The sequence below is a fragment of the Alligator sinensis genome, unplaced genomic scaffold, assembly GCF_000455745.1.
Source record: "Alligator sinensis unplaced genomic scaffold, ASM45574v1 scaffold1219_1, whole genome shotgun sequence".
NCBI classification, from domain to species: domain Eukaryota; kingdom Metazoa; phylum Chordata; order Crocodylia; family Alligatoridae; genus Alligator; species Alligator sinensis.
Window position 1 is genome coordinate 249,802 of NW_005842599.1, and position 11,860 is coordinate 261,661.

The 11,860-nt window shown below is 38.9% G+C and overlaps 1 protein-coding gene across 4 annotated transcripts in view; it reads left to right on the top strand.

The window, feature by feature from the left end:
* The window catches only part of RUBCNL (RUN and cysteine rich domain containing beclin 1 interacting protein like), a 35,398-nt gene extending 25,729 nt beyond the window's left edge, over nucleotides 1–9,669 (top strand). For 3 of the 4 annotated variants that reach the window (XM_006032961.3, XM_025214730.1, XM_025214731.1), the window contains 11 exons: nucleotides 279–480; nucleotides 1,474–1,578; nucleotides 2,326–2,383; nucleotides 2,773–2,905; nucleotides 3,363–3,508; nucleotides 4,821–4,885; nucleotides 5,724–5,962; nucleotides 6,899–6,960; nucleotides 8,371–8,524; nucleotides 8,635–8,725; nucleotides 9,197–9,669. In XM_006032961.3, coding sequence (XP_006033023.2) covers nucleotides 279–480; nucleotides 1,474–1,578; nucleotides 2,326–2,383; nucleotides 2,773–2,905; nucleotides 3,363–3,508; nucleotides 4,821–4,885; nucleotides 5,724–5,962; nucleotides 6,899–6,960; nucleotides 8,371–8,524; nucleotides 8,635–8,725; nucleotides 9,197–9,309 — 1,368 coding nt within the window. In that variant the 3' untranslated portion in view covers nucleotides 9,310–9,669. Of the gene's footprint in view, nucleotides 1–278; nucleotides 481–1,473; nucleotides 1,579–2,325; nucleotides 2,384–2,772; nucleotides 2,906–3,362; nucleotides 3,509–4,820; nucleotides 4,886–5,723; nucleotides 5,963–6,898; nucleotides 6,961–8,370; nucleotides 8,525–8,634; nucleotides 8,726–9,015; nucleotides 9,154–9,196 lie in introns of those variants that run through there. The other variant, XM_025214729.1, reaches the window with a different exon arrangement.
* The last annotated feature ends 2,191 nt before the right edge of the window (nucleotides 9,670–11,860 follow it).

The window sequence follows — 11,860 nt, forward strand, 5'->3', positions numbered from 1 at the left end:
AAATAAAAAAGAGAATATATTAAATGCTTAACTATCTACATGTACAGTTAGGAGGGAAAAACAAATGCAAGCTATATGACTAATTAACGCTGAGATGTGATCTGAATTTTCTTGGTTCTCCTTTATCTTTTTGTTTTTAAATTCCTCATTTTCTTTTTTAAAAAAAAAAAAGGTTTCAAGTATCTTTTGGCTTGTTAAAGTTAGGAAGATGCTGACATGTCTATTCTGATTGATTGTATAAGCTGAGTATTAATTGGCATTACCTTTCTTGTGCCCAGGAAAATGCACACTTCTTTGTTGCAGATATGATCATTGCATCTCTGGAAAAAATGAAGTGCATTATCTTCAGTCATCAGACAGAGTACTGGGGTGCAGATGAGACTGATGGATCAGTAGGCAGCTATCCAGCGGATTTGGGGATGCCATCTTGCGCCAGAGTACACCAATCTGATTCTTGTTCTTCAGACAGTGGTTATGAAGGCAAGAGATTTATTGTTAAATTATAATGTAACTCTTTCTGCCTATCTTTTAGACTCTTATTACCAAAGAGGAGAGCACCTAAACAGTTGTGACAGATGCTTCTCAAAAGCAGATTCCCTGCCCTCCTCTGTAATACCTGTATCAGCTGCCCAACAAACTGAGGGTATAGACACATGAACGTTTGGAACCACTTCAAAAAGGCAGCAGCTGTTATGTTCCAGTTATCACATCTGGACAAGCTAGGAATGCAATAAAACTGCTGTGGTCGTTTTACTCTGTGAACTGTATCAGTAATATGATTCTGCAGATGATATCTGCCGCTTCTAATATTCATGATATATTTTTCTCATTTGTGCCTCTGTTTATGGAGTATACATAGTGATCTGTGTGACTAGAAATTTCATCTCGCATTTTCATTTATAAAAAAAAAAAAAAAAAGATGAAGTTAAGATTGAAAAATGTGTTACTGCAAGCAACTCTAGCATGTGTGTGAATTGATTCATCTTCATATATTCCTGTTTGCGTTAAGTGATAGTGAATCTCTTCATTTGCCCTTTAGTTTAATTGAGAGATTCAGATCAGTTTCTGTAGTCGGTTATGATGAATTTTTCCTTAATGTATTGTATATGCCCATGTAGCTTGAGGCAGGGTAACAAAGGCATCTGGTACTGTAGTGTCATTCTACAGTGCATGAATTTGTCCTAAGAGATATTGAAATATTGTGTAATGCACATGTAGGTGATGTAACTTCTTGGGAAAGTTAACAATGGCATGTATGGGATGGGGAGAAGTACATTATCACCATAATGCCTAGAAGCCTCAACTAGCCCAGCCCATTTTGAGAGGGACATAGTAAATTATGGTCCCTGTTCCAAGTGCTTGTAATTCAGATTTTGTGCATGTGAGAAGCAGGGAAGAACAGTAACAGAATATTACAAATACAGATATAAATACACTAATCCCACTGTAAATGATTTTTTTTTCCCTCTGAAGGTTATGGTGTCCTGCAGGTCAACTCGTCTGTAAATCCAGCTCTGGACCGTGAACACCGTAAATGTCGTTGTGATAGTGACTCAGATGATGAATTTGTAATTATTGGTAAGGCTGCCAGATAAAGCTTTTGCATTGGGCTAGATATTTCACTATCTTCAGATAGGTGCATTGATTCCTTTAGTACCACTGCCCCTTCCTCCAAAGCTGGGTGTTCCCTTAGGATGTATTTTTAGTACAAATTCACTTTTTTGATAAAAATGGCCTACAAATGGAAAAAGTTAAAGGCACTTTGCATGAGTATTTGAACTTACGCAAAACCTTGTACACAATAAGACCAGGACAGGATTTCCTTTCTACACAGGCATAATTTTCAGTGATTGACCTGAAGAGTCCTTTGTGTGTGTTTGTGCTGGGCAATACCTTATTACATCAGGTAAACTGTAAATACATACATATCGTGGAACAGCTCTCTATCTGTACACTGTGACACTGTGCTCTCTATCTGTTCAGTTTCCTGGTGTGTCACAGGCTTCAAGTTGTGACCTTGGGAAAGTCATTTATTCTCACTACCTCAGTTCCCCTTCTGCAAAATGTTAAGAAAGAGGGCATGGAAGCAGTGGTGATAAGGATGATCCCTTGTTGTTTATCATGTTTTTCATTTGAAGAAGTCAGAGATTTACAAAGAATGGTGTGTGTCACTAGTTCCATTTTACAGTTGAGGGGCTCTAATGCTTTGTGAGGATGAGTATGTTAATGATTGTGAGCTGGTTTGCATATGATGGATATAGATAGAATATGAGTGATATCAGCCCAACTGAAATAAGCTTTCAGTTTTTTCCTTCTCTTCTGCAGAACTTGAAGACTTGGAAAATATTTCATCAGTCCCAGATGACCGGTACCCAGATGACGGGTAATTCTGTTTCTTGACATAAGTAGTCTGGTACTACTCTTTCCTGCCATATGCTGAACCAGCTTTCCAGTTGCTCTTATTTCCTTGGGTTGGGAAGCATATATTGCTCCTAAAGGGGCAGAGAAGAGGAGTGTTGTTGGACACCTGGTTCCTTCAGCTGATTTCTGGAAAAGGAGTTGGGCTCAGAATAAAGTCTGTCCAATATTTAATCCTTGCCAAGAAGGATCATAGCTATGGTACAAGAATCCTTTAGAACATAAGTATATCAAAGTAAGGTGGGAGGGGTGGGAAGAAAGAAATGTGGAAGGAATATTCAGGGATGCAGAGAATGCAGTAAACCCAAAATGGTGCTTTTTTTTCTTCACTTCCTCAATTTGCTTAATTTTCAGATCCTCTCTTGAATCGAGCTGCTGTTCTGCTGAAGTAACAGCACAGAAGCTTTACAGATCTTTCAGGAAACGCTGGCTGCAGATAGAACCTGAAGTTCAGCTGTCTAGGTGCCTGGATACAACTGGACAAAAAGTAAGTCTATGAGCAGTGAACAGTGTGCCTTTTATTCAGCACACCAAACCCTCTCATTTTAGTGCAGCTGCTTTGCTGACCTGGCAAGAAGAAAGAAGCAAAGGATAACAAAAATGTGTTTAAGGCTTGTGGTTTGTTTTTTGGGTTGGTTTTTTTTTTAAGTTCTGGGACAATATCAGTCTTTACTGTGGTTATAAACTTTGAATCTATTTAAGGGGCTGCAGGACAGAGGAATTCCTGTGAGAGCAGAATATGCTTCAGGAGTTGCTTTTGAGCATGACTGTAGGGAATGACACTGAGGGGTAATTTTAGTTGTGGATGGTAATTTATACTAGAAATTGTGGAGTATTGGAAGTGACATTTCATTGCATAGTTTACAAAGTAAGTTGGCATTGGTTTGACTTGGACTGGAAGTTCAACGTCACCCTTAAGTGTGACTTTTTTTACCTTTCGATAGTTTGTGAATAGAGAAGATATTCCAAGGGCATTGGAGTCCAGTGTAAATCTGGCAGAAGAAATCAAGATCAAATCCCGATTAAGAGGAACTACAGACTGGGCTCCTCCTAGATCTCAAATTATATTTAATATTCACCCATCTGAAAAGTAAGTCTCAGATTTTGAGTGTCTATCCTTGGATTGTCACTTTTGTTACAGTAATAACAGGGGCCAGATCAAGCCTGCTGAAGGCATGGAAAAGTATCCCATGACTTCCATTGGGCCTTGGATTGGGGCTTGTGTTCAGCCCCATATTTGGGAGCATGTGGTATGCAAGAGCATAAGACGTGTATCTTGTTTTGGGAAGGCAGAATGAAGAAAAGATTTTTTTTTTTTCCAGGATTGTGACTGAATGCAGGTCTCATGGAGCAGGGATAGTGTGACGCATTCTTCCCTTGCAGCTAAAGCTTTAAACCTGTCACAACTGCTAGTGAACTGGCCAAAAGTGGCTACCCAATTCAGCAGTAGTTGTGACAGTTAAAGTTTAGAGGGGACTCCACTCCTACTGCATGCCCAGCATGGAGCCAGCCTCTGGCAGGCATTCTAGCATGCCCATGCCTCCATTATGGTATGGAAATAGCTTCCCTGCTTAAAACGTGCATCCCAATTTTGGAGGGCTAATTTTGGGGGAGAGGGGAAGTGTGTGTGTGTGTGGTACTGCAGAAAAATATACTGTATTTATTTGCATATTTGATCAAAAGTCCCAGTAAGAATTATATTAGATATGCTGATACAGCAGTAACAGTACGTGTACTGTTGGGCAAAATGGTGAATCAGTTCATTAAAAAATATAGCACACCACTGAACTCTTAGAAGTACCAGTTTTTGACGTTAACTTGAATGTATCTTTGAAATTTTTATTTTTGAGGAAACCTGATTTCCTGCTATCTTAGAGTTTTTTTGTTTTCAGTAAAGAAAGAAAGGTGAGTTATTCAAGGGAACTATAAATCTAATTCCACTTAAAGTACTATCAAATGCTAATAGTAAACGAAGTGGAATGCACTGTTTTTTTTCATGTTAGTTACTCTATTAGCATGCTATCTGGTGTTTCTGGTAATTGCAAATGGTTATAAAATGTTCAGACAAATGTTATTTTTTCTCCTCTCCTACCTCCACCCCCTTCCAATTTGATGTCTTTTTAAAAAGGAACAACAGAGAGTATCTGACTTGCATATAGCTTTCCCTGGTAACATACTTTGTGGACCATGCCTAGAGTTTAAATAGCACGTGGGGCTCTTGTTTTACAATTTACCTTTCCACAGCTCCCTTTATTCTGAAGGAGGGTGGGTGTTTTGATTGACAGGGTAAGACTTGCAAGAAGGAAATACAGGTGTAGGTGGCTGACATGTTGGAGAATGTAGGGTTAGAACTACAGGGTTTTTTGGGGTAGGGAGAAATAATTCTTTGTTTCTTCATGTAGGAGAGAAGCTGTTGTAGCTGCTCAAAACTTTACTTGCGTTGGTTGTGGAACCCCAATAGAATGCAGTAAGTATATTAAAAAGTGTATGAGATGCATGCATATATGAACACACACACAGAGCGCCACACAGATTTGTTAGCCTAAATTTGTGTACCCATAGGATATTGCCAGGCTTGCAAAACCAATGTCTGACCTAGAAGGGAAAAGTTAAATCTTGGGACATGCCTAGACAATACACAATTGAATTATATTCCTGCCTGAAACTGCTATAGGTGAAACCAGGTTTCCATCCCCATCTGCAATAAGTGGTGACTGTTGACAATAAGTGCTATTTATGATGCTACAAATAGCTTGACTTCTGTTTGTATAGAATTTCTAGAATCTGCCTTTAGGCAGTTTGTGAAAGTGGATGCACTTGTACATTACCATTATCTTCTTATATGGGAAATATTTCAAATGATTTTATGAATCTGGGTATATGGGCAGCAAAGAATTTATCTTTCTGAATTGGCATGAAGAATTTGAACATTCAAGAGTACATAACCCAGTAAAATTAACTCTATACAAGTGAGATTTACTTGCATTTGCTGGCACTGTTTTTGATATTTTTAATTTTTATGGGGCAGTAGCATCAATGCTTTCCATGAATTGCATTTATCACATTGCTCTATCTTGTCTCAAGAGAATAACAAGGCTATATTTTCTTTTCCGCGTGTAATTCAGAATGCAAAACCCATCAGTTTAATTCTTCAAAAAATAATGCTTACCACCTCTTCCAAAAGGTCTTGCTTTCTGTAGATTTGAATGAGTTATTACTGGGTAGGCATGCTTTTAAGAGGCAGTACAACTCTTAAATAACAAACCATTCTTCTAAAGTTTGCTTTCATTGTTAACGTTTTACAGAATACATCAGGAGACTCCGCTATTGTGATTACCTAGGGAAGTATTTCTGTGACTGCTGCCATACTTATACACAATCTTCTATTCCTGCCCGAATACTAATGAAATGGGATTTCAAAAAGTACCATGTCTGTAACTTCTCCAAGTGTCTCCTCGACAGTATATGGCAGAATCCCTTTTTCAATGTGTCCTGTATCAACAAAACCCTTTATACAAAGGCAAAAGAACTGAACAGAGTCAGGGTAAGTACTTTAAAGTTGTGTGAATGTTGGCCTGGACACACTAAGATGGAAAAACAAGAAAGGTTTATTATTCCACAAAAGACTTTAGAATTGGTGCCCTTTCTGGGTGATCTGTACCATCTGTGTCCACCTTGTCCCATCACTGTTGCTGGCACCTAACACTTCCATTCACTTCAGACTGAGGGCTGAAAGGTGGAGAAGTGGTTGTCTCCTTGCTTGTCCAGACATTGGGAACACCAGCCTCATTCCCCTGATCTTTAGAATAAGGCATCTCCTAATCTATGGATCTGGGATCTGAGTCCCTTTGACTAATTATCTGCACTGGACACCTGTTGCCAGGAGGCTTCAGCATTTGGTTGAAGGGCAGGGGAGGGAGGTGCAGCAGGGGTTAGAAAATCCCAGGCCCATTTAAAAATTGCATCCACCAGCTTTTGACAAGTTGCTTATAGAAGAAAGGGGAAAACCAAGTGAACAGAAAGGTGTAGCATTGCTCCCATGCAGCCTTCCCTTTGCTCTGGAGAGTGGCACTTGCTTTTATGTAGTCCCTTATTCTGCAACTTGATCCATGCAGCAATATGAAAAGTTACAACACTAGGGCCATATCTTGTATCATGCATTTGCAGTTGGTGAACAAAAATAGCCCACACATACTTGCCAATGGGATGGACTTTTGGTGCATTTGTACATCTAGTGACTAAATTCTAGTCTGTCTAACCAATTGCTGTGTGCACATTTCCTATTTTTAGGCTAAGACTAATGTACTGGTAAAATGTTGCAACACTGTCAGCGGTTTAAACATTGCTGACAGACCATTTGGTCTTTCTGATTTCTAAATACATTAGTGAGGCTACTTTTGCTTTTAATTTTAAATACTGTGTGTGTGTGTGTGTGTGTGTGTGTGTGTTTCGTGTTTTTAATTCTTCCCACATCCTTTAGGAAATACAAGAACAGCTTTTGCTTATGAAAAAGCTATTGAAGACCTGCAGGTTGGCTGAAAGGTATGGAGATTGTTTATACATTGCAAATGTTCCTAGAAGCGTTCTTGAGTGCAGTTTTTAAACTAGTTTTCTGTCTGATCATCAGAAATTCTGATGCCTTCCTTCTCTTGCTTTGTAAATGTCAAGTGATAATGTATTTTTAAGGTAGCTTTCTCTCTCACTTTCCCTTCCCTCTGTAAAAGTCCTCTTGAAACTCGATTGATCAGACTTCATTAATGATTTTTAACGTCACTTTTTAAAAAATTTTCCTTTTAAGGGAAAGTAAGTGTCCTTACACAATATAAATCATTCTCACTTCTATGGCATCTACAACCAGTTACTTTTTTTATGTTGCAAAATGATACCTCTTCCGTAGTTTATTTATTCAGTCTTCACTTAAAACGCAAAACAGGCTGTAGAAAACTTGCAGCTCTGATTTACTTTTACTTGTCTCGAGGTGCTGTTATGGTAAGGAATGCTACTGAGTGTACAGCAGTATGGGATGTTATTCCAACTGACTGCATGTTTGTTTGATATAAACACGTTGACAATTACTAAACTAAGCACTGCAGCCAAATGGTAAAAAGCTGGATAACATTTAATGCATAAATCGGATCCCCTTTTTACATGTGAAAGTTAGTTAGGAACTTCTGTATGTACCTTGATGTGGTAGGCAGTGGTTTTCCTCAGTTAACTTTGTAAGTAGAGTTTAACATTTTATAGTGACCAGCATAAGACAAGAAACTTTTTGTGGTCATTTTAGTTTTGTTTGTTTGGTGGTTTTGTTTTGTTTTGTTTTTTGGAAGACATCAAAGGCTTGTTTGTTGAACTGAAAAAATCCAATAAGACAAATCTTACTGCATTGTTATTGTTGGGTTTTTTTGTTTGTTTGGGGGGGCAAGGTTTGACAAAAGAAATATACAATCTTTCCTGCAAACTTATTTTTTGGGGGGAGGGAGGACTTAATGGAGGTTATGCTTTTATGTAATAACTCTGATACCTAAACAGTTAAAGAATAGACACCTTTTTTTCCTTTAAGTCAGTTTTGTTCAAATTTGAGTTCAGAAGGTATTGTGTGAAGGTGGTGTTTTCATTATTTGTCACGTCACCAGAGAGCCTTCCAAGAAATTTTGCAGCAGCAACAAAGGGAAAGACAAGGCTTTGTTGAACTTCTGTAGTTAAAAAGAAGCAGGAAAAAGAACTGTTGTTTTTGATACACAGGAAAAATCTCACAAAAAAGGGCACAAATATTGTTTTATGTAAAGGTTCATAGGCCCCCTTTTTAAAATGAATTCTTCCATGTGTATATCACTACCAGATTTATTTTCTCCCTTGGTGACTGTTGAAACAAGTAAGCAGGTCATCTTGTAAAACTTGCTTGAAATTTGTCCTTTTACAGTTTGACTTTTTTCATCTTCCTTAACCCTACAGGGTTCTGAAAGAATATGAACAGGTCCCCTGCCACCTGACAGAAGAGCTGCATCTGTTTTCAATGGATGATCTGGTAAAGGTCAAGCGAGGGCAACTGTTGCCTCTCCTAAGGGATATTCTAAAAAGCTCCACCTCTCATATAGAAAACTGTGAGGTAAGGAACTGTGCTATGTGCAGCCTTACAAATGCGCACAATTGTCATGCTTCTTTTATATTAACCTTTTTATTAAATGCAACAAGTAATCTCGTCCTCAACTTTTCTAGCTCTGTCAAGCAAAAGGATTTATCTGTGAATTTTGTCAAAGATCAGATTTGCTCTTCCCATTTCAGATGGCCATATGTAAAAGATGTACTGGTATGTTTTTGACCTAAGCTTTTTCTTCTGGGGGGAGTGTGTGTGTAGGCACAGGAGATGGGGGTAGGGAAGGTTTCAAGCTCTGATTTGGCAAGGTGCTTAAATTTGTGGCTAATGCATAAGCATGTGGGTGGTCCCATTGACTTCAAACTGCCTTGTCTCTGTGAACTTTTATTCCAAACATGGGGACATATCTGAAAAGAACTTTTGGGAGAGTGAGTGTTCTCTTGGTGTGGATTTACCTTTATCCAGGGATTAAGGTTGATCCAGCAGTGTATTTGTTGTAACAGATCTTGCTAGACCTGTTGAAAACCTTCCAGATGACTTCAGTGGGTACTGGACTGGCTAGTTTTAAAATATATTTGTACTCTACTGCCCTGGTCTTGCATTTTCATTCCTGCCTACATAAAAGACTATCCTTCAATAAATGCAGTTTTTTAGTACCATTTTTCTCATCTGGTTTGTAAACAGCTTGCAAAGCATGCTTCCACAAAGAGTGCTTCCAGTCTGAAAAGTGCCCCAAATGTCTGAGGATAGCTGCACGAAGGAGGCTGTCAGAAACTTCATCACCTGTGCCTTTCTGATATGGGATTACTGTGAAGATGCTGCAGGCTTCTGAAGAAGCTGGAAACAAATCCTTATGATGTTTGCCTTTAAGTTGGATAATGTTGTTCTAAACATTGCTACCATTTCAGTCGTGTGACTTCTTTAAAAAAAAAAAAAAAAAAAGAGTAAGATTAATATTATTCTCATTAGGAGAGATAAGCATTAGTCTTTTAAATCGACCACATAAACTGTATTAATACCATTGCTAACATTTTTGCTGCTATGTGTTTTTACTGTTTTTTTTTTTCCTGTATTTAACATTTTTAATTTTATATTTCACATGTTTAGACCATTCTACTCTGTTACTTTTGCATACAATATATATAAATAGTAAACAGCGTTGGGAAATTGTCAATCTTATTAGATTTCTTTTATTATAAATAAGAAGTGATAAAATGTGAGCAACTTTCCCCTTCTTATATTGAAATGCTCTGGTAGAATGCCTTCAACTTACTATTTTTAGAAATATTACCCTGACATTTTTTTTTTCCAGTTTACATGCTTGCCAAGATTAAAAAAAAAAAAAAAAAAATTCACTACTCTTATAATGCATGTAAGTGCGATTCTGTTCCACCCTGCTTGAGTTCCTGAAAAACAGCTAATGCAGAAGGTCAGTGGATTTTTTTTCCTTGCTGCTTTTTTTGTGACTCTGCCTTAAGGGTAAGATAGCAGTGTGTTACAAAAGTAGATTCATTAATGGATTTTCAGGGACTTGAACAGGATGGAATAGAATAACAGTAAGTGTGTAAGACCACTTGGATACTGAAGTCTTGGCCTTTTGGTCTCCAGGGTGGTACTTTCCAACTTGGGAGATGCCAGGCTGCTTGATAGGGAGAGGGAAGAGATACAGGACTTCGAGGATGCTGATGTCTACAAATGAAGTATTGCTATCTTTATTTTTTAAGTTGTCAGCTTCTGTGACTGGCTTCATTTAGAAGCAGCGTATGCATACAGAAGCTTCCAGAAGCTTGCCTGAATCTGTGCCAGTGTTTTGTGTGTATGTTCAGCCCCCCACTATTCCTGTGGTATTTTGGCTCAGCCGTGTCTAAATGGGTATCCATTCTCCTGGGCACTACCCCTGAAGCTTTTACAGAAGGGATTGTCAGTTATTGTAGGCTTTGACATGAGTAACATGGACCAAAGACACTCAGGCTAGAAATAGATGCCGCCAAATGAAGTGGATCAGCTGTACCACAGTGAATCATGGCACAGCTGCTCTGTTTCATTGTGCAAGATGTACGTTGCCCCTTGTCCTGCCCTTGATGGTATAGGACAAGGGGTGATATGAGGCAGTTTTGGGTGAGCAGGTCTGGCTGAGACAAAAACTGAGGCTTTTCCCCTGTCAACCAGACCCATCCACTATGATTGCCGGACCCATCCCTCATTATGGGTCTGGCTGCGTGGGGAATCCTGACTTCCCCACTTATGGAGAAGTGCACCAAGATTACTCAGCTTGCCTTTCTGAAAGCAAGGAAAGACAGACAAGTGCTCTGGGAGTCTGAGAGGCTCTCAAGCCCCAGGACACCTGCTCAGAGTGGGTGGAGAGTATGAGCAGGTCAGACTACCTGTACTCTCCTGCACAGAGCTACCAGACATCTGCTGTAATAAAGCAACAGAATCTGTTACTACCCTTTTGCCATACTACTGATTTCCACCCCCCCACCCCCTTTGTGGCACAACAAAGGGTAGCAACATCTGTTTGCTCACAGTTTGTTCCTGGTAGCACAAATGAGAGGTCGGGTGACATTTCCACCCTTGGATTCTGGATCTGTCTCCTTTTTTGTTCTGAGCTTAGCTTCTTTGTGCACTCAAGTTCCTGTTTTAAAAAATATCCCCTTCTTGTACTAACACAAAACAAAACTCTATGACCAGGATCTTCTTTAAATTTACCTTCAAGCTAAAACTCTTTCACAACACGCATTACAAGTGGAAGGCAGGGTATAGATTTACCTGATAGATTAACTGAATCAGAGATGCGTAAGTTTTTGCAAGTCCAAGCTCGCATCATCAGATGCTGATGCAATGAGCTTGGGCTCTCAAGAACTTACGCACCTCTGAATTAGTTAGTCATCTACCATTTGCTTAGTTTTATCAGGTGCATCTGCACTCTGTATTCTTCCTGACTTCAGACCAATGTGCCTAACTACCTCTCTCTGCACATGGGAAGTAGGCACACTTAATGCTTCACATACAGATTTATTTTTTTTTCTCTTTCTTTAGTTGAAAATAAACTTTAGTGGCTCATTGCTTGGAAGATTATCATCTAGTACATGTGATCTCCAACCAGATGCTGAGCTATACTGAGCAAGTGTTGTTAAATGATGAAATGTGGCAAGAGGGGCCTACTTACAGAGTTGGCTGCCTTTTTAATATGATGCAAGTGTAAGTTTACAATTGTAGCACTTGCATACACAACTAGATCAATCCCACAAATGGATTTGCTCTAGGGATTTACTGTTTGTGAAGGAGGAAATGAATTAAGAGTCCTTCAATGTGTTGTGTATAGTGCACAAATAACAAAATAGCCAT